Source organism: Diabrotica virgifera, chromosome 3 (genome assembly GCF_917563875.1).
Source record: "Diabrotica virgifera virgifera chromosome 3, PGI_DIABVI_V3a".
NCBI lineage: Eukaryota > Metazoa > Arthropoda > Insecta > Coleoptera > Chrysomelidae > Diabrotica > Diabrotica virgifera.
Genome location: NC_065445.1, coordinates 93,650,059 through 93,673,145, shown reverse-complemented (window position 1 = coordinate 93,673,145; position 23,087 = coordinate 93,650,059). Strand labels below are relative to the sequence as shown.

Genomic DNA, 23,087 nt, shown 5'->3' with positions numbered 1-23,087 from the left:
TCATAGGGCTGTAGCACCATTGATAATGATGATATCCTACGAGGGGTATCAGCAATGAGTTATGTAGCGGTTTGGACGTAGTTTCATTAGAATCTAGACGAATTAATGCCTCCCTGGTATTCCTGTACAAGCTACTACATAATCTCATTGACAGCCCCGATATCCTTCGACAAATAAATTTTAACATTCCGTCTTATCCAGTAAGAAATTCGATTACGTTCAGAAATACACAAGCTAGAACTAACCTTATGTTAAATTCTCCTCTATTCGTCATGTGCAGCTATTATAATGTCTTAAGTATTTACTGCGATATATTTAACTGCAGTTTAAAGCAACTGATTTCTATGGCCAAGATCTACCTAGGTGATTAATAATTTATTTCTTTAGGTTCAAATTTAGTTTTGTAAAATTTTTGTTATATTATCGATACCTATGAATTACTAATATTTTATTTAATTTTTTATTTGTGTAATATTTTGTCCTGCAAATGGATTCTGTTGGACAATAAACGCTATTATTATTAAAATACGTAAATAAACAAAGTTTTCGTTATGATAATGCTCGCATTTTCAGCTTGTTATTTATTTATTTTCAGTTTAAGGTTTATTAGTAAACAGTACAAAGACACGAAGTATAGACCTTTAGACGGCCTAATTCCAGGAAAGAAGTTCTTTTTCGCTCTCCTTATATCAGGCATCGCAACAAGGTTGTCAGAGGTATTGTGCTTTTAATATTGTTTAAATTATTTATAATATAATTAAGTTGTAAAGTTTGGAATAGGAGAATGCGCAAGAGAGACAATCTTTGTAAATGGTGTATTTAACGCAACGCAATTGAATTGTATGAAATGGTAGTTTTATTTATAAATTTTTGTCAGCTGCAGTCAAAATAGCGGGCGAGGAATGTATGTAGGGTTAAAAAATAATTATTTTTCCTTTCTTACTTTCCTTCATTAGTTTAGGTTTAAAATATTACAAGTTTGGTACTGCTCTCCCGTATTCCATCTGCTAATACATATATGCGTATAAATTTATGCTAGTCAATAGGTCTAGCATATTTCTTTATTACATGTTTCTAATTTTTAGATGTACCTCCTACAAAAATCCTTAATTATCCACATTGGAGTAGGTGCAGTATTTTTCTTTATCACAATTTCCATATGGGCATTAGACAATGTTGTGATATTAAGATTAGCCCTAGACAAGTTTAAGGAACGAAGAAGTTCGCTGAAAGTTGATTAACTTTCCATTAGGTATCTTAAAAAGAATGTGATACATACATAGTTGTTATTTTATAGTAATATATTAATTGTTTTCCAAGATAGTGATTGTTATTTTTACAAGTTTTCTAGTTTTCAGGTGTGTAGGTACTAAGGAAGCTAACAGTATTGTTACGCCAGTTCCGTTAGATTGATACCACATAGAAAAGTCCCTTGACTAAAATGAAGAAGTATACTTCATCTAATTTACTTACCGTTGCACGTCATCCGCGTCATAGCCCGTGACGTCACATAATACCAACACGAAATATTTAGGCGGTAGGTGTGTTCTTTTTTAGAATCCTTTTGCCGAGTACACTGGAATTACAGCCACTAGACATATTTTATTATATACGCGTAGAAATAATATTTGAAGATTTCTATTAATGTTAACTTAAAGAAATATACGTTAAAGAAATATAATTTTCGTTTAATTTGAATAAATCGATTATAAAGCGTTTTTATGAAGCACATTTTGTTCGGAACACACTGTAACTGTAATAAATGGTTTGTTTTTAAACCAGGAGGAGTGATTCAAATTTACCGAGCTGTAATGCTTGTTTTTAATTGGTCCAACCGCAGGCAAGTTTACTCCACTGTTATAAAATTTTGACACTAATGACATTTATCAAATTTTGACACTTTTGACATTTCATAGGTTAATTAAGTTATATCGGCGATTTTTTGTGTTTTCTGCGTTATTCTTTTAATTAGATTTTTAGTCTGCTTTTACATAAAAAGCGGTTGTTTTTAGAACTCTTTAGCGATGTATTAATATAATATAATATTTATGGATTACTGTTGAGGGCTGACATGATCAACTAAAAAAGAAGATGTATTTGGTGACTTTTCTAGTGACTTTCTTGGGCGTGAATCTGCCTTTTTAGTTTACTCCTCTTGGTTAAAAAATAAACCATAGTGCTTTAAAAAAATTTTAAGGCACTGCAGTTCGTATTGACCGTATATGCAATTTTGATGTAATGTCAAAAAAATATAAAATTGGAATGTCAGTCAAGTTCAAGTAAAAGTTTTTGTAGATATTGTCCTGTAATTACGTTTGTAGAAAAAATATTGTATGATATGCGTGATAAAAAGTACATTTTTAAGGCACTCATGTGAATTGCAGAACTCGCTTTCGCTCATTCTGCAAACTTTCACATGCGTGCCTTAAACATGTACTTTTAACACATATCATAAATAATTGTTATTGTTTTTATTATTTACTTTAAGGTAAGATTATAACTCAATTCTAGTTTTCTATTTCTAATGTTTTTATTTATTTACATTGAATATTAATTTGTTTTATTGTATAATCCAAGTTTGCAATAATTATGTGATCTATTTGATTGAAATGGATTCAGGATTTTTTTATACTTTGGCAACAATGTCAACTTAGTTCTCTGACATAGATAATGATGTGCAACGGTAAGTAAATTAGACAAACTGTATTAAAGTTCGACAAAATTTGAAATGTTGAGATGTAGTATTTGATATTTTGAAGTATACAGTGATGAGTGCGCTAAGAACGTCCAAAATAACGCAAAGGATGGAAAACATAATACATTGTGAATAAAAAGAGATGAAACTAGTAGAGATGGGAAGTCATCGATAGAAACCTATAAATTTACATTACCCCTATCGATAGTTCCCCACCTTTTGATGTTAGCTTAAGAGCTAGTTGACCTGTCATAATTATACATATCGCCGGTCCGGAAGAAGAATGACTTACTGCAAAAGACACCGCACACATCTTATGGAAAATATAATGTCACTCAAATTCAATAAAATTTACATGAATAGCTTCGTCTCAAATTAATAGTCAATTCATATCATTGAGTCAACTCTTAATTGTGATTATGTATGGCGCAAATTGCAATTAAAGTTTATCGAAATCACATTTTTGAATTTCATAGAAGTGTCAGTTACAATCACTATTACTCTGGGTGCTATTCAAAACAGCTTAAACCCCGCGGGACCTAAGCGGATTAGTGAAACTATTATAATAATGAGGCTTAACAGCCGAAAAAGATTTATGAAGTACCGATAATTTGGGTATTTTAAAATATTTTCTCTCTCTCTAACTTATGTACGTACCCATTTGATTTCAGATTTATTTATATCAATTTATGCTCTTATTATTGAAAATTCAGAGTTGGCTCAATGATATGAAATGACCGTTAATTCGAGACGAATATATTCATGTAAATTTTATTGACTTTGAGTGACATTATATTTTCCATAAGATGTGTGCGATGGCCTTTTGTCAGTTCCTGTTAATTGCGTAATTAACTTCTAAAATACTGTGTACAGATGATACAAAAGCGACAGAACTGTAACTATGTACTGAGCCACTACAGGGTAGTTGCGTCGTTATTGAAATACTCGCCATTTTAGACCTCATTTCAGATGAATAATGACTCAACTGTAAATAGGGTCGAACATTTGGGGGGATTAAATTAAGATAATGCATTTTGGACCAGTAGGGATGAAAATAAAATCCATCGCTGTAAGAATAAACGGCAATATTTAAAAATCGTTTTTTGTACATAAAAATATTAACATGAAAAATGACGCAACTGCAGATAGGGTTGAAAATGGGGAGATTAAATTAAGATAATGAAATTCGAGCCAATAGGGATGAAACTAAAAGCCATCATTCTAAGAATAAACGCCATATCGATACTCCTAGACGGTTATTCTTTATTTAATCACTATTTTATAATAATAAATTACATAAATGCCACAAAGAAATAGCTTCAGAACTATTTTAAATATTTAAAAATTTTTAGATGAATAATGACACAACTGTAGATAGGGTTGAAAATGGGGGGGGATTAAATAAAGATAATGAAATTCAAACCAATAGGGATAAAAATAAAAGCCATGATTGTAACAATAAACGCCATACCGATGCTCCTGGACGATTACTCCTCATTTAATCCCTATTTTAAATATTCAAAAATCGTTTTTTTGCTCTCTTGAGAAATTTGGATTTTTGCAATTACGTCATTCTTCTTCTGGACCGGCGATATGACGTTTAGTAAAATATTTTAGTTGTGTTATTTTTATTATTAGGTTGATTGATAATCAAAATGGCTACTAATTAAATTAATGTTTTTTACTAGCATCTTCTTAATTTATTCAGTCATTTGTTCTGACATGGGAAATTAAAATAAAATGTTTTTAACGTCATATATGTCTAATTATGACTGAAGTCAACTAGTGAAGTATAAGAACTAGAACTATCTCACAACTTAATATGATATAAAATGTTTCCATCTTTTGCCAGTTCTTAGCATACTCATCACTGTGTAGTTGCCATAGTCTTGTGGTGCAGTAGGTAGATAAGTTGGAGTTTAAATAAATTGATTGTAAAGCTGTTTAACAGTATATTTTATTTTTAATGAATTACATTATATTAAAAGACTTTTATTTTGCCTTATAACTATCATATATCATTCTACAATATATTTACAAAAATATCCTAAAAAATTTCTATACCCTATTTTTAAACTAGGAGTAATTCAAATTTACCGCGCCATATTGCTTGTTTGTAAATGGTCCAACCTTAAGAAAGTTTACTCCTCTGTTATGAAATTTTGACACTATTGACATCATAGGGTAATTAAGTTATATCAGCAATTTTTTGTGTTTCCTGCATTATTCCTTTAAAAATTGTTATTTCCAAAACAGTTGTTTTTAGAAGTCTTTAGCGACGTATTAGTAAATACAATATTTATGGATTACTGTCAAAGGCTGACATGATCAACCAAAACAGAAGATGTATTTGGTGATTTTTCTAGTGACATTATTGGGTGTGAATCTGTCTTTCGAGTTTACTCCTCCTGGTTTAAAAACAGGGTATAGATATACTCAAAAAATAAATGATTATGCGATATTTAAAAAATTGCTGTAAAACAGATATTTTATATTGTATTAAAATGAGTCCTATAGTTTAGTTTTGTAAATTCTTGAAAATAGCTCCAGTTATAGTACCAATCCTTTGAATAGTACATGAACGATTATCATTTTCAAAATGTATAACTGGAGGTTTACTATTTGGTTCTATTTTTAAGGCTTCCTCTGCAATTGCACCAATAATGCCAGCACTGTTTGTTGAAGTTTCTCCTTTCACTACAAAAGTAAAAAGTTAAATAAAATAAAAAAAGTTAAATTATATAACAAAGTGCATGGCCAAGACTCAGTATTTATAGAAATGAAAGTGGTGTTTGACAGGAGTACGTTCCCATGTTCATACTATTTCTTAATATTGTTCTGAAGCTATTTTCTTGTGGCATTTTTATAATCAAGTATATTCAAATGGGAAATAAGCCACAGTTTTACCTAAAAATGATTTTATTAACGTTTCGACGCCCAAGTCGGGTGTCGTTGTCAAAATACAAAATAATTATTATAATAATAATAATTATTATAATAATTATTTTGTATAATAATAATTTTGTATAATTATTATAATAATTATTATTATTATAATAATTATTTTGTATTTTGACAACGACACCCGACTTGGGCGTCGAAACGTTAATAAAATCATTTTTAGGTAAAATTGTGGCTTATTTCCCATTTGAATATACTTCATACTATTTCTGTTTGTGAATAAATTTGTTTTTTTTTGCTATCAAGAAAAAAGATGAACAAAACTGATGATTTGAAAACAAATATAAAATATATCAGTTAAACATATATTATGTTGATAACATAAGTTATACCTGCATACTGAGAGCATACAAGGAATCAGCAAAAGTTCAAAAGTATTAACAATGGATCTACGAGCCCTAACAACTATATGTTGGAACAAGCAGTTATTTGGTGAATAAAATGCCAATTTACCGAAATTCTTTTATTTAATTTTTTTTAAATGTAATTATGAAATTAACAACATTTTTTATGATGTATGGAATTATTGCTGCCGTTTAATTATATATTTTGTATTGATTGCTGTTCAATTAATTGTTTAATAATCGAAAACTGCTGACAACTAAATATTGGAACAATTTTTAATTTTCCTCGCATTTTAGCGTGCCTGGCTAGAAACGCGTGAAGTTTTATCAGCTTGACGGAAAGAAGGTTTTGAAATCAAACATACGAGTAGCTAGTTTGTTGCCAACAATAATTATAACGCGTCATTTGAGTATGAATAAAATAACAACTGTCAGTTTTATTATCAGTAGTAATTACACAAGAGCTCTAAAATTCTATATTAATTTTAGAGATCGAGTGCAATTTGTTGCGATTATTTCATGAATAAAACTGTTCAAAACCAAAATTTTATTGTAATTTATTTATGTAAGTACAAATTAGTACCATTAAACACACAGTTATTATAATTATTTGACGGTTGAAAGTAATCACTTTTATAATTTTTAAAACATTAATTGTCATTAATGTCACTGAATGTATTTTTTCATAGCAACGAAGGGCATCTGACGTAATATACTTGCCGACGGGCAATTATCAAAAATTATCGGGTATAATATCACAAGATAAATTGAAAATAATGCGACAGTTTTTCGAAAATTTGTTGTCTGGCAATAGACACGAGAGCCCGCAGGGCTCGTGTGGCTATTGCCCAATGATAACAAATTTGAGTAAAAATGAAGCATTATTTTCTTAGTGTCGTGTGATATTCGTAAGATTATTTTTTAATAGCTATATTATGGATATTTTCTTAAATGTGACAGTTGTCAAAACTAGGAAACTGGTTGCCATTAAACAGAAACAATCTACTTAAAAAAATTATATCGGTAATTTTCTACAGTAGATAATTCACAGTATAATTTTAATCTGATTGGACAGAATTAAACACGTGACCAAATATCTTACTATACGATTGGAAGTTAAAATCATCAAAAAATAATCAGTTTAATTTGTATTTCTGTAGCTTTCTACTGGTCAGAATCTCCTATGAATGAAATAATCAGTAAAGTACAATAATGGCCCGTGGAAAACCTACTGATCCAAAAGTGCGAGAAATTTATTCATCAGCCAGGGAAAACAATGCGCGAAAATCTCAGTGAATTCACTGTAACAACAACTACTGTGTTTAATATAATTAAGAAATATGGTGAAACTGCCAGTATTGATGTTCGCGGCAAAAGCTCAGGCCGTCCAAAAGCTGTTTCTCAAAGGAGTTTAAGACATTTAATCAGAATATGTAAGTCGGGAAGAAAAAATACACTAAGAGAAGTAACTGCTAGATGGAATAGAGAAACTGGGATGAATGTTTCCAGAGAATGCTATCGCAAATAATATATCCACAAAAGCGGTCTTAGTTTTTATAAGGTATGTTTGATAGGTTCTTATTTGCGATATAGATTTTCTATTTTTCTATTTATTCGAATAGGCCAAAGAAAAACCATTGTTGACGGAAACTCAGAAAAGGAATCGTTATATTTGGGCTAAATCAAAACTTTCGTGGACCAAACTTTACTGGAACAAAGTTATCTATAGCGACGAAAGCAAATTTGATGTCTGTGGGGAGATTACCAAAAGCGTGTGATTAGGGAAAAGACAGATGCATTCCATAAAGAGTGTCTCAAAAGGATTGTAAAGTTTCCGCAGGGCATCATGGTGTGGGGTTGTATGTCGGCCAAAGGGGTGGGAACTTTACATTTTATTGGAGCCATAGTAAACGCAGCCAAATATCAAGATATCCTTGAACATTCATTTTTACTAAGTGCGGCAACCTTATATCCATCCGGAGATTTTATCTTTCAACAGGACGGAGCCTCATGCCATATGGCTAAATCTACCAAAAAATGGATGGGAGAACATGACATTAAAGTTTTGTCACATCCTTCTAGTAGCCCGAATCTTAATCCAATAGAGACACTTTGGCACAGAATGAAACAACGCCTAAGAAATAACCCTCAGGGTACTTTGCCACAACTACGTACTAAATTGCAAGAAATATGGGATAGTTTCACCCATGAATTCTATGAAGGCCTAGTTGATATAATGCCTAATAGAGATCAGGCTGTTATTCAAACTAAGGTCGACGTTACGCCTTATTAAATTTTTATTTTAATTTGTTAAAAGCCGCTTGTTCCAATATTTAGTTGTCAGCATTTTTCGATTATCCAATAATTAATTAAGTAGTAATCAACATAAAATATATAATTAAATTGTAAAAATAATTCTACACACCAAAAGAAATGTTGTTAATTGCATATCTACAATTAAAAAAAATTAAATAAAAGAATTTCGGTAAATTGCTATTTTATTTGCAAAATAACTGCTTGTTCCAACAGATAGTTGTTAGGGCTCGTATTAAATATTCAAACAAACACAATGGATCTATCATTAAGTTTTCAAAACAACTTTTTAATAAAATGAACTTACACAAATTCATTTATTTATGGTTTCTTATTAAAGTTATGGTCTCTTAAGGGGAACGGAGTAAAATGCAATATTTTGACACATGTCAAAATTTTCAATGTGTTTTAAATGTATTCATTTTTTTCGAATCCTGAGGAAACTAATAAATATTTTTGAAAAATTTAAACGCAGAATGAAAGACTACATTATTACCGAATGCCGAAAGTCCCTTAAACTTAACAGGGGTGAAAATAAAAGAAAAAATTTAGTGTGATTTTTAATTGCCAATATTTCATTCAAAAGATACTTTTTAGTTATTCTAAGGGACTTTCGACCCTCGGTAATAAAGTAGTCTTTCATTATGCGTTTAAATTTTTTAAAAATACTTTTTAGTTTTATCAGGATTCGAAAAAAATGAATACATTTAAAATTTAAAGCACATTGAAAATTTTGACATGCGTCAAAATTTTGCATTTTGCTCCGTTCCCCTTAAAGACACAAACCCTACATAATTTTAGTTGTTGTTAAGTGTCCCTTTGATAAGTGATAATTAAACAATAGTTATTTCCTTAAAAGAAAAAGTTTTTTCATAGGTCATGTTTTGTTTTGAACAATGCCTAACTGGTTTAGAACATGTTTCAAACATATTCGTAAGCTTTTAAGGGCACCCAACGTCCCATTTAACGACAATGTAAACATTATGTCATATTACATTATGTTACCAAATGTTACATTATGTTACATTATGTTAACATTATGTAACCAAAGCACTTAGAGACCTAATTTTTGTTTTATTTTGAAACTACATCTATTGTTTCGCCCCGCGTAGATTTTTGTAAAATTGTTTAAAATACTCTTACAAAAAAACCCAAAAAAGTTTCGATTTTATTTTTTATTTTACTTGTTTTTGTACATTTTTCAATAAAAATTTACGCGGGACTAGATATTATCTATCTACAATTACTGTAAAAATTTGGACCTTCTATCATCTAAGGAACCAGAGATATCTGACATCAAAAGCTAAAAACGTAGTATTCGGGAAATCGCAAAAACATAAAACACTCTAATAGGCTATTGGGACCGTGCAAGTTCGGAAAAGCGACACCTGGTTTCTTCGCTCTGCACTTTTATTCGCACTTTTAATTATATTGGCCAATTATATGGTCCTGGTTGCTGGATAATTGTCAAGGCCATAGTCCAAAAAAATAATAAGAAGAAAAAATAAGATTCAGGTTATGTTATTAAAACGTAAACAATTGTATGTAGTAAATAAAATTAGTTATTAAAATGCGATAATGCAAGAAAAATACAATTAATTACATTTACCTTTATATAATAATTGCATATCATATCAATATTGTGGAGCAATATATAATTTTTCTTTTTCATTGACAGTAGATATGAAATATACGTCAATCTGACAATTTCAATTGACAATGAATTATTTGAGAAAGTTACAATATTTCTCCGCTATTCTCGCACGATCGTTTCTCGTATCGCCTCCAAGTACTTGCACACCGCGAATAAAGCTATCGGTACACGGTAAGTTGAGTGCAGACGTTCAGAAAACAAATAGTTTTGTAACCATGGATATTTTATACAGGGCCGGATTTACCACTAGGCCGACTAGGCACTGGCCTAGAGCGCCAAATTCGTTAGGGCGCGGAACAGGATTTTATTCGGTGCACCACAAAACCGGGAACCAACATCATCAAAGCAGCACTATCCATCAGATAAAAAAGACAGTGATTTAACTGATAAGCTATTTTCTCGTAAACTTAAAAATGGAGAAATGATAAATAGAAATTGGATGTCATTTTCTCAGAGAAAAGGGTCTGTGTTTTGTGTTCCATGCATATTGTTCAGTAGCTCTGCTAACGCAAATACATTTACAACCGGTTTTAATGATTGGAAAAATGCTTCACAAAGAGTGGTAGACCACGAAAATTCTCCTTGTCATAAGTCAAACCAGAAAACGTTAAAATTGAGAGATCAAATAAAAGGAGATGTTAGTTCAAGTCTTGCTGATCAGTTAAATAAGGAAACTAAAAACTGGAAGAATGTTCTTAAGCATGTTGTTTCCACTGTAAAATTTCTATCCACAAAAGGATTAGCTTTTCGTGGTAGCCATGAATATTTAGGACTGTTTGATCAGGGCATTGACTCCTTTCTTGCAGAGCAGTTGAAAGTATATGGCGATGGAGGTTCAGGTACAACTTCATACATTTCCTAGTTAACATATGAAGTATGGCTGAAAATGTTCGAAGACATATATTAAATGAAGCTAAGGAAGCAAAATTTTTGGGATTATGGTAGACTCCACTCCAGACATATCTCATATTGACCAATTAACATTGGTACTAAGGAATATAACTAGAGATGGCATATCCGTAGAACGCTTTTTGTGTTTTTGCCTAACGTCGGACACAAAGCTGAACAGATTGTAAATGCTTTATCGATGCTTGTGATAAATTCGATTTGGATATCACAAAAATGCCGTGGTCAGTCATATAACAATGCCAGTAATATGGCAGGGGCTCAGATGTTCAAACCAGAATCAAAAAACTATGTTCTCAGGCTAAGTATGTCCCACGTGCCGCTCATTCCTTAAATCTGATAAAATCTGTGGCCGTTAGTTCATATGTGGTTGCTGTTTCTTTTTTGGTCTACTTCAAGAACTGTACAATTTTTTCACAAGTTCAGCACATGGATGGGACTTATATTTGAACCAAACTGCTCTGTGGTACTTCAAAGCCTATGTAAAACACCTTCATACCCGTACACCTTCATACACCAAGAAAAACCTTCATACCGTAGTGATGCATCTGCTCTAAGATTAAACCTTGAATCACTAGAGACAGTATTTTTGTCCATATTTTGGAGTACCGTTTTAAAACGATTAAAAAAAGTCAGTACCTACTAAGCTTCAGTATGAAACCACAACTTTAAGTAAAGTGAAAGGATATTACCAGTCGTTGGCTGGTTTTTTTGGTAGAGCTGGGTAAAGCTAAAAGTTGGTTGGTTATAACGGGGTTAGGGGGAGGGGCAGAGCAAGGTGTAGAGCGCCAGAAATATTAATGCCTAGTAGGGTTCAACATGTAAATCCGGCCCTGATTTTATACTATAATGTGTTATATATCGTTGGAAAGAGAAGATTTCAGAGAATAATTTTCAATCATAACCCAAAAAACTTAAAAAATTCAATTTTCGAACTTTGGCTGCCCTTTAAAGATCATGACCAGTTCAGAATGAATTCTTCTTCATGTGCCTCATTCTTTAAATTCTTTAAGGACATTGGGGATGATCATGGCCCATTTTACTCTGTCTACAGCCAGCAGTTCTGAAGAATTCTATTGTTGTTTTTCCACTCCACTGCTTTAAATTTTTCAACCAGGACATGTGTCATCTCCCCATTCCTCTTGTTCCTTCTACTGTCCCTTGTATAACCAATCACACCAACTCCTATTTTTCAGTTCTTAGTATATGACCAAAGTAGCTCATTTTTTCCCTTTATAGTGTTGAGTATTTCTTTTTCATCTTTCTTAATGTTTCCACGTTTGTTATGCGTTGTATCATTTTCCATATTTTTCAATAACACCACATCTCAAAGCTGGCAAGTCTTTTTTCTGTTGCATCCGTAATTGGCGGGTGTATGTGAAAAAGGATATAAGTCGAAAAATGCGAAAAATGAGCTAAGTACACCATACATTCCAAAAATGGATATTACACTTAGAAAAAAGAGATATAAGTCATTATACACATATTTACGCGCGATTTGGTACGTGTAAAATGATATAACTGACTAAAAATAACATTTTTAAAGTAATACGGGCTTGTGAATACTTATATGTCAAAATAAATGAAATATTCTATGAATAGAGGTATATGTTCACATATGATCAAAAGCGTTCCAATTTTTTTCTGATTTGCGTTTGGGTTAATAGATAAGTCAACATATATCACATAATTTTGAACAATAATTTAATGACAACAGCAATATGTCGACTTATATCTTTTTTCACAAGATTTGGTAAAAAAATTTAACGTTCTTAGCGACAAACAGCTATTGCATACTTATGCTTGTTTACACATTTTTAACCGGTTGATAAATTGTTACAAGTTGAATACTTTTGCACGTATCGTGTGTCGTTAGCATCTATTTTTTACATTTTATGGGTTTTAAGCAGTTTGCTGGTATCAATAATTGTAAATAAATATTAAACGGAATAGTTGAAGTGTTTGTCATCACGATCGAAGAGGCTTTGCAACATCAAGCAAAATTTCAGATTCGGATAGGAATTTGGTAGAGCAACATATTAAGTCAATACTTTCTTATGAAAGTCACTACTGTAGAAAAGATACAGGTATGAGATATCTTCCTTCAACTTAGACGCTTTCTGGACTTTATCAGGAATATAAAAAATGGATTCCTGTTGATAAACAACCTGTTTCACAATTTATTTACGAAGGCGTCTTTCATTCGTTAAACTTAAAATGCCCAAAAAAGACACATGCGCCACATGTGATCGATATAATATGTTAATTAGAGAGCTGCTGAGGTAGACGAAAACTTAAAAAACACAAAAAAAGATTTAGATGAACACCAGCAACAAGCTGAAATGGCTTATAATGACAAAAAAGGCAGACAAAGAAAGCTCACGTCAAGACCCTCCAAAGTTAGTATATAGCTTTGACCTTCAGCAGTGCCTTCCAACTCCGAATCTACAGACATCGGTTGCTTTTTACAAAAGGCAACTTTGGACATTTAACCTTAGCCTCCACAGATGCAAAGATCAACAAGCTTTCTGTTATATGTGGCACGAAGCCATTGCCGCAAGAGGCGCCAATCAAATAGCATCGTGTCTAAGCAAACACATTAAACAGCTTCCATCCACGACAAAAACAATTACATTTTATTCAGATACATGTGCTGGACAAAACAAGAACTGTTATGTATCTATCATGTTCATGCTTGCGTTAAAAGAACATTCCAGTCTTGAACACATTGACCATAAATTCTTAACTCCTGGTCACACTCATATAGAGTGTGACAGCGACCACTTGATTATCGAAAAAAAGATATCCTTGTCCCATTAAACATCCAAGAGATTGGATGAATCTCGTAAGGCTTTCTGGTGTTAAAGACCCTTGACGTAAGTGAAATGGATATTTCCAACTTTTTTGAATAATATGTACTCTGTTCTTCTCAAATCAGTTTTCCAGCAAAGAAAAATAAATGAAGATGGGCAGAAAGTTATTTGGAAGGACATTAAATGGTTACGATATACCAATGTTCCTGGCCAAATATTATACAAAACATCCCTAAGAGAAGAAGAGCCATTTCAATCTTTAAATTATTTACGAAAAGGAAAAGAGTGGCTGCGGCATGTTAACATACCAATGTCTTACAAAAATGGCAATCCGATTAGTAAAGAGAAAAAAAAGAACCTAATTGAGTTGTCGCCATATATAAATCAAACCTTTCATGACTTCTACAAAAATTTGCCTACTACAGATAGTGTAAGGAATATTTTTCCAGATGCATCTGACCACGGGGATAAGTAACAGAGGGTAATGAACAATAATAAATTACTATTTAGTAATAATAATTATTACTATTGGGACCGTGCAAGTTCGGCAAAGGGACCCCTATTTCTACGCTCTGTACTTTTATTCGCACTTTTAATTATATTGGCCAATTATATTAGTCCTGGTTACTGGATAATTGTCAAGGCCATAGTCCAAAAAAATAGTAAGAAGAAAAAATAAGAGTCAGGTTATGTTATGAAAACGTGAACAATTGTATGTAGTAAATAAAATTAGTTATTAAAATGCAGTACTGCACTCAAAATACAATTAATTAAATTTGCCTTTATATAATAATTGCATATCATATCAATATTGTGGAGCAATATATAATTTTTCTGCTTCAATGACAGAAGGTATGAAATATACGTCAATTTGACAATTTCAATTGACAATATGAATTATTTAAGATAGTTGCAATATTTCACCGCGACTCGCGCACGGTCGTTTCTCGTTTATCTTCCAAGTACTTGCACACCGCGAATAGTAATTTATTATTGTTTAGACGTTTTTAGATTAGATATATGTTTTGTTTGTACAGTAGAACTCCGAAAATCCGAACTAATTGGGGGGACAGCCTGTTCGGATTCCGAAAAGTTCGGATTATCCGAAAGTTAATAATTCAAAGCTTTCGTTGTCATTGATTTTTAAGTCACTGCACCTGTCTCACTCTGTCCCTCTTCCACCCATCTCAGATGGATATCACTGATGCAGACCAGTGTTATTATTTGTGTTTAGTCGCTAACGCACTGGCTAGATTTACAATTTGAAAAAGTTCCATTTTTCCACACTCCAATACAAGATGGCCTCCTAGAAGTCGCACAACAGGATGAGAAAACGAAGAATAAAGTGCAATTACAGAATGGATTGAAGCTGACGATAATGGGCACCAAGAATTTATAGATGAGGACATTGTAGACTTGGTTCAACCTCAAGGCAACCCCAATGAAGATAAAGTAAGCAAGGAAGAAGTTTCCCTGTCATATCGAGTGTCACACGCAGATGCCACAAAGCTCTGGGTGAGGCTCTACGTTACGTGGAGCTGAACTCTGCTGCATTACAGGTCGATGTAATGTTTATGCGTAAATGGTTTAACATCGCTGCGTCAATTCGCTATACATTCATGCGTCAGAAAAAAATGACCGACTTCTTTACAAATCCTCCTTAGGGCTGCAAACGTTTTCGCATGAGTGTGGACAATATTTTTGGACTCAAATTGACTAAAAGAGAATCGACGTATGGTTATGTTTTTAGTCTGTATAGTAAACATTTTTGTAAGTTTTTGTATTGAATTTTTAAATTTTTTTTACTTTCCGTTTGTTCTGATTTGCCGAACCTTCGGATTAGAGGGGTTCGGATTTGCGGGGTTCTACTGTACGACTAGGTTTTCACATACACCCGCCAATTGTCCAGGCTTGAACTCCATATAAAAGGAGAAAGAATATGTATCATCTCAATACTCTAGTTCTATTGTTTATTCAACTCACATCCCAAGTAATTTTACTTTCTCTAAAACTCATCCTTTAATATAGATTGCTTCGTCTTCAATCTTGTTGCTAAGAATCATGCTTTTTGTGTTCAGTTCCATTCCATACCTCTCGCAGTACTGTGTAGTACCATCAACCAAAATTTGCAACCTTTCTCTGCTGTCCACAAGGAGTACCCATTGTATCGTCTGCATACCTGAGATTATTCACTAGCGTTCTGTTAATTGATATGCCTTCATTGCTGTATTCTAGTGCCTCTTTTAACATCTCTTCTGAGTGAGCGCATTGTTAAAAAGTAGAGGGGATAGTACACATACTTTTCATACTCCTCTTCTTATTGGAATCTCTAGATTTTTGTTGATTTATCATATAAATTTGTAATTATTGGCACACGTTAAATTATGACGCATGGGTAAAGAATCATGGGGTGCGTTCACCAGACCAGTGGGCTATGTCAGAGCTTTGAAACTATTTACGTGTTGACGAAGCGGTCGCCATTTTATTGAACGTAGTATTTGCATCGCTTCAATCTTGAATGTGTTTAAGAAATATATTATAATGGCACGCTGATTTGAAAATATTTACTTTTACAATGGTTTTACTTATAAAGTAATTGAAACTTAGGAGATACATAATTGTATACGCTCACGAAATTGTAAATTTGTGTATTGAGAAACAATATTTTCAACATAATTCATATTTCTCGTGATAATTATATAATTTATTTATGGTGGGAATACTTCATCATGATCCAATGGTTCTGCCAAGTCCAGCACAGCCAGCAGCACTAAAAATTATTTCTTGTTCATGTCATTATCAAACAACAATAAAGGTAGTATTTATTATCCATTTTTGAATTAAATTTGTGTAAGACATGTCATCGTGTCAAGTTATCTTTATCAAGTTATCATTGAATGATAGCACGATATAAAAATAAACAAAAACAACGAATCTCGTTTTAGGTTAAGTTCATAATTCATAAAACATGCGAGAACACAAAACAAAACCAAATATGAAAGTGTCAAACGGAAAAATACCATTCACCAGACTGAACGTAGTTTTAAAGCCCTGAAACACAGCTGTTCAGTTGAAACTTGAACCGATTATTTCTGGTGAACGCAGCCATGGACTCAAGTGTACCTACATCAAATCTACAAAAAAGTCAAAATTGCCATTTTTTTCATCACTTATTATATTACTCCAGCATCTATAATAATATCACCTATTAGTTCAAGATTTATGTACATAGTGATATTTCCAATATGATTTAGTGATTGATCCTCAATGAATCTTTAGGTTTTTTAAATTACATCTTCATCTTGGTTTATGCTTTAGTTTATTTACAAAGAAATAACTGATTAATGAATGTTTTTCAATAATACAAAAAACTTACTTCCCAAACAGAGACCATGTCTATCTGCAAAAACACATCCATACACTCCTGGTGTGTTGATACTAAAAAAATTAAAACGTATTAATTCATACTTAAAAAAATTGTATCTACTTACAGTTGTCCCATTGAATGCTCTAAATTTTTTTCCATTTTATTTTTGATTTGTTATCAAAATACAAAAGCCAGTTCAAGTTTCTGTTTCTCTCAGCTGTTATTCAGTTGACACTGACAAGTGACAACTGACTGACAGTTCGTTGCACTGACAGCACATTGACACTACTGACAGAGAAGTCAAAATTCTTCTTCCGCATAAGCTATATTAATGTCTTTACTTATTCATCCACTGAGTTGTTTCCATGGAACGCATTATTTCGAGTCGAAAGTAGACCAAGTTGCTGCTACAGATGGCTACAGGAAAACCTTTTCCCTTGTGGATTTAATTAAATAATTGTTTTCTATTCCGTGACCAAAGCGTGTGTTTAGGTTTAAAGCAGCTTTACATCTAGATCTAGGTTATGTAAGTCTCATGCTATGTAAGCGCTTGTTCACAATGGACGTAAAACGTAATTTACGCATAATGCATCCGTAATTCATAAAGTTGAACATGTAGAAATCAAACGTAAGTATTCACAATGGGCAAACGTAAAATTTATGGTTATGGTTGTCTTACGTTTAAACGTAAGGATTACATAAAGTTGAGATTGTTTCAACTTTATGTTCGAATTACGTGAATTTTAAGGATAACTAGTATTTTTTGTATTTTAATGTTGGTGATCAAAAGTTTGACATTTCAGACGGGTGGATTCTGTCAGTTTACTTATGGTTTGTTTTTGTTTACCCCATTACTCTATTAATCTATATTTATCTCACGTTTTGGTAATATAAATTAAATAAAATGGAGAACGTGGATATTGAACTTTTAATTCAGCTTGTGCGTTCAAAGCCCTAGCCCTAATTATAATATAGTAAGGGTGAAAAACATTTTTAAATTGTATATAAAAATCCTTGTGTAAGTAAAAACCACTGTGCATCATACAACCTCATTTCATTCATAAGACTCCTAACCTCTCCTTTTTTCTTTTTGGTTTATGTATTTGTTTTTTAAATTACCCGTAACAATACAATAAAATGGTAAGCAGGTCACAAGCCAAACCAGCTGTATTCATATTTCTGTTAAATAAATGCACACAAATTCAAAAACAAACATGTAGGTATTTACATCAACCCATAAATAACGTTTTGACAATTGACAATCAAAATACCTGTTTTGTTACGTAAAATTTAAGTCTATTGTGAACGCTGCATAAAATTATGTACAAATTACGGTTTACGAAATGATAACGGTTTACGTTCACCTTATGGTTACGTCCATTGTGAACAAGCGCTAAGTCCGTCTATTCTGACCTTTTTACCGTGCTTTTTACATCTGAGCCCACTTTCATTGTTGCCAACAAAAGAAATATACCGGAACATTAACTTTAGATATTTCACATGTAAATTCCAGTCCAACATTAAATATATTCAAGTATAAATCACAAATTATTATTATTTTCAATAATTAATATTTAAATTTACACAATAAGGTTATGTTTTATTCTAAACTGTAAATTTTGTTATATTGGCAACATGAAATTTGACAACTTGCATCAAAATAGCATGAAAAATAGAACATGTTCTAATTTTTCGTCTAGCACAGGAATTACCATAGAGGTATATATTGACATAGAGAGAGTGTCATTCGGAGCGAAGTGACGACACCAGTTTATGTTATATTAATATAAATTATATAAACACCAGTTTATATTAAGCCCTGGGGCCCGGATTACGTACACTCGATACGCATCGTATCCGCCATGTTTTCCCATAAGGCGCTACAGTAAAACATGGCGGATACGATGCGTATCGAGTGTACGTAATCCGGGCCCATCTTTTTTCTTTGGATTAGTGCTACTTCACTCTTACACATAGTAAAGCTGCGACAGTATGATAAACGTCATTTTTAAGTTAGGAGAAGTACGAAGTTAGCTGATGTCTTTCCTGTTATTTTTATTTAGTCACTGTTTACATTGGACATTTATTTGTAGATGTTGTTAGACGAATATTCTGTTTGGTTTTGTTTTTTATTGTTAATTGTGCAGCGAAATTGTGATAGTAAATTAAATATAAAGTTGTTTATAGCCTACAGAACTGAATTATCCCATAGTAATTATCAGTTTGTGTCAATTTGTTTGTGTGCAAAAAAGAAAAAACACCTTTCCTTGTGTTTGACCGACTTGTAGCAAGGGCTTTCTTGAGAAGCCTGTAAATTGCGGGAATAGGACAGACAGGGATAAAATCCTCACTTTTTACTGTTCCCAAGGCTATACATTTCCCCCATGCAATACATTTAAATGAATTTTATCCAAACAAAGGCAGGAACATTGGATAAAAGCAATAAAGAGAACAGACCACAAATTAAAATATGAGAGTATGTAGTAAACATTTTATAAGTGGCAAGTTTAAAGTAATTCAACTAAGTAATAAGTTTTGAAAATGTCTACAATAAAAATATATATGTACTTTCCAATTCGGTTCTAGTTTAGAACAAGGGTTATGTAAAGAAAATCATGCTTGACCATGTAAGATATAGTGTATTACAATATGGTTAAATGCAAAGCTTAATAATGCCTTAATGCATATAGCCTGCCTAAACTGTCCTTAAATCTTCTTCTTCTAATGACACTACAACCATTTGTAAATCTTTGCCTGCTTAACAGCATTCTTCTATTCTGCCCTGTTGCTACTTTCCTGCACCACTGCCTGATATTTATGGTTTTAAGATCCTTCTCTACATCGTCTATCCATCTGTTACAGGGCCTTCCTCTTGTTATATTTCCTTGGGGCTTCCATCTCTGACATCACAGCTCGATTATCTGACATTTTTGCTAAGCAACCAAGAAAGTTTAGTCTTTGACACTTTACAAATCTAACAATATCTGCGCTCTGCATTAGTTCATTCAGCTTGTGGTTCATTTTAATTATCCATGAACCATCTTTACAATGTGTTGGTCCAAATATGTTCCTTAGTATTTTACGCTCAAATATTCTCAGTTGATTTTCATTAGTGGTTGAGATGGTCCACATTTCACATCCATATGTGACCACTGGTGTAATTACTGTTTTGTAGATTCTAAGCTTATACTCACGATTCAGTAACAGTAACTTACTTTTCATTACGTCTTTGTATGCATAAAAACACTTCTTATTACCGATAAGAACCCGTTGTTATATTCCATTTAGGTATTTTTTTTTACTTTCTTTAATATATAGACCAAACATAGCAACTTCCTGTTTCAGCTCTATAGCTTTTTCGCTTAATACATTTTTGTTGTGGCTTATTATGGCAATTGTCCTTAAATAATGTTAAAATACTCTTGTGATATTTTGTCATATTTGTATGATTTTTTTATGGTATACAATTTAGAGTTTTTATTTATGTATTTGTTGTTTTTAGGAATAAACACCAGCTATTTTAAATGTAGGAAAAGGAGAAACTGCTGGAATCTAATTTTACACAAATGTTTTTGACTATTGAAGATTTGGATAAACAACAGAAGTTACTTTGGGCTATAGCTATGTGCAGATTTATTTCCTTGTGGATTACTATGTTTATTCTTTTTAACTATACTTCCTATATTGTTTGTGAGATTAATATTATTATTTAATTGATTATATTAATATTTTGTAATAATAATCAATGCTTTGGTTTAACAAATAGACAACTTAGAATAGAAAAATGCTTTATTGTCATGGAAAATTGTACAATTTATACACAAAACTTACAGAGTCATAAAAAACAATAATAAACTAAAACAATAACAAAAAAAATGTTAGGATATAAAGAGACTAACGCTCATAATTGTATTGAAGGTTTTTATATCCTCTTTAAATCCTAACATTTACACAATGTGCTCATACCAGCAACAAGTTTTTATACTTGTGTAATATGAGTCCTATTTGAGAGTACCAGTAGTAATGCAATAGGTCTATAATTGCAGGCATTAGATTTTTCACCACCCTTATGAAGAGGAATAATGATGGCTGTCTTTAGGCAGCTCTAGAAATTTACCTTTCTTAAGGGGCTATCCTAGTGTAAAAGTATGAAATTCATATACTTTTTTGGGAATTTCTAAAATAAAAAGTACTGTACCAATTATTTTGAAAATTTTTTGCTCAATTAGAAATCCAATGAAATCAATTAATTTGTGGTCATCTGATTGAATACAACCAATAAAACCAACATTATACTGAAAACAGATCCCATGGGCTGTTTTCACTCAATCATGTAGCTATGGATACCTACATTTCGTTTCATTTCAAATATTCAATATTTCAAAATGTCACGATTTGGTTGTAATACTGATGAGAATATTAATGAAATTATTATTAATTTTATATCAGCAAAAAATTTTCTATCCGAATAACCCTCGAACATTGATAAATGCTCAAAAATTTTTTAACAACTTTCTCAAGCTTGTTGCTTACAGGCAACAGACCTCCGCCTACGGCGTCGGTCTGTTTCCAAGGAACAAGCTTTCGAAATCTGTTATAAAAATTTTTCGAACAATTATCAATGTCCTCTGGTTATTACTACTGAACATTTGTTATAAAAAGTACATGTGAAACAATTTTCATAAAAAAATATTGAAAATTAAACGATTTATTCGCCATCTACTAGCACCGTGAAAATAAAAACATAGCTCCACTGTTGCAGTGATTGGGACTAAAAGAGATCCTGAAACATAAAATATCAAAAGTTATTATTGAAATATAGGTTATTTTCTATACCATCAAATAGGGATTTTTTTAATCGGATAAAAAATGTCAATTTGGTGGTTTTTGAAACTGAAAATGTTCTAGCTAATTTAAAAAAATTTCAACACTTCGTCATTTTTCCAAAAATCCTAATTGATGGTATAGGAAATAACTAATATTTCAATAATCAATATGTATTTGCAATTTTATAATTCAGGATCTCTATTAGTCCCAATCGCTGCAGCAGTGGAGCCATGTTTTTTATTTTCACTGTGCCAGTAGATAGGGCATAAATCGTTAAATTTTCATTTTTTTTTTTTGTATGAAAATTGTTTTACTTGTACTTCTTTTTATAATAAATAGTCATGCAAATTTTCAAAACAATTGGTACAGTACTTTTTATTTTAGATATTCCCAAAAAAAGTATGTGAATTTCGTTCTTTTACACTAGGATAGCCCCTTAAAAGAGTCATTAGTGGGATGCGGACTCCCAACACATTTTCTGGGAGATTTGAGACAATTTTTATGGATAGTCCATCAGTACTACAGGAAGATTTGCTTTTGATACTATTGATTGTTTGGATCAGTTCAGATTAATCAACTAGTCTTATAAATAATGAATTTGAGACCTTTCTTGAATTAGGGAGATAGGAAATCGGATCTTAACAAAATTGATCTCTTGTGACAAAATAGTTGATGTTATAATTTTACTCACATTAATAAAGTATTCATGGTCTGGAAGGGAAAATGTTTGAGCTTTGTGAGTTTGATTTCGAAGAAGATTGTTTATTATGGACCAAATTTCTTTTGCAACACTTTTAAAGCTTCTCAGATGATTTTGATAGTTTAATTTTTTAGCTGATTTTTTAAGTTTTAAATAGGTTGCCCTGTACTTAGTGATATATTCAGTAACAGAGACGTTGGTAGTAAATTTCTTGATGTACAGGGTTATTCAATATATTTTGCCCCCCTCATATATATTTTTGACATACAGTAGAACCCTGCAAATCCAAACTAACGGAAAGTGAATTTTTTTTTAAAAATTCAAGACAAAAACTTAAATACATGTTTATTATACAAAGTATAACCAGAAAATTGAACAATATTGGATTCGTAGGACTTTCGACATTTAAAATTTCTTAAAAATAAATACGTAGGTACTTTATATGTAGTGCTTATAAAGGTTAAACATAAATTTACTTCGGTTTTCTCATAGCCAGGTTACACGTTT

At 31.9% G+C, this 23,087-nt stretch overlaps 2 protein-coding genes and 1 long non-coding RNA gene across 3 annotated transcripts in view; 2 read left to right on the top strand and 1 right to left on the bottom strand.

Annotated features, from left to right (window-relative positions):
- The window catches only part of LOC126881936 (protein RFT1 homolog), a 71,252-nt gene extending 69,933 nt beyond the window's left edge, over positions 1–1,319 (top strand). Inside the window, exons 9-10 of the mRNA XM_050646672.1 lie at positions 596–716; positions 1,086–1,319. Of these exons, the coding sequence (XP_050502629.1) occupies positions 596–716; positions 1,086–1,241 (277 nt within the window). The 3' untranslated portion in view covers positions 1,242–1,319. The remainder of the gene's footprint in view (positions 1–595; positions 717–1,085) is intronic.
- A 3,315-nt stretch (positions 1,320–4,634) lies between these two features.
- LOC126881938 (uncharacterized) lies at positions 4,635–17,573 on the bottom strand. The gene is made up of 3 exons (XM_050646674.1): positions 17,178–17,573; positions 17,063–17,124; positions 4,635–5,392 (listed from the first exon to the last, which is right to left on the bottom strand). The coding sequence occupies exons 1-3, from the start codon at positions 17,210–17,212 to the stop codon at positions 5,214–5,216; spliced, it is 276 nt and encodes a 91-aa protein (XP_050502631.1). The 5' UTR covers positions 17,213–17,573; the 3' UTR covers positions 4,635–5,213.
- Positions 17,574–18,992: 1,419 nt separating this feature from the next.
- LOC126881935 (uncharacterized) lies at positions 18,993–20,838 on the top strand. Its single transcript, XR_007697061.1, has 2 exons — positions 18,993–19,680; positions 20,556–20,838. It is a non-coding gene; the product is annotated as an uncharacterized LOC126881935 (long non-coding RNA).
- Positions 20,839–23,087: the final 2,249 nt, after the last annotated feature.

Bases quoted from the DNA above. Each gene is read 5' to 3' on its own strand.
- LOC126881938 (XM_050646674.1), bottom strand. From the start codon at position 17,212: ATGGAAAAAAATTTAGAGCATTCAATGGGACAACT. The intron at 17,125-17,177 runs GTAAGTAGATAC...TAATTTTTTTAG, and splicing joins GAGCATTCAATGGGACAACT to TATCAACACACCAGGAGTGT. The intron at 5,393-17,062 runs GTAAGTTTTTTG...TTACTTTTGTAG, and splicing joins ACATGGTCTCTGTTTGGGAA to TGAAAGGAGAAACTTCAACA.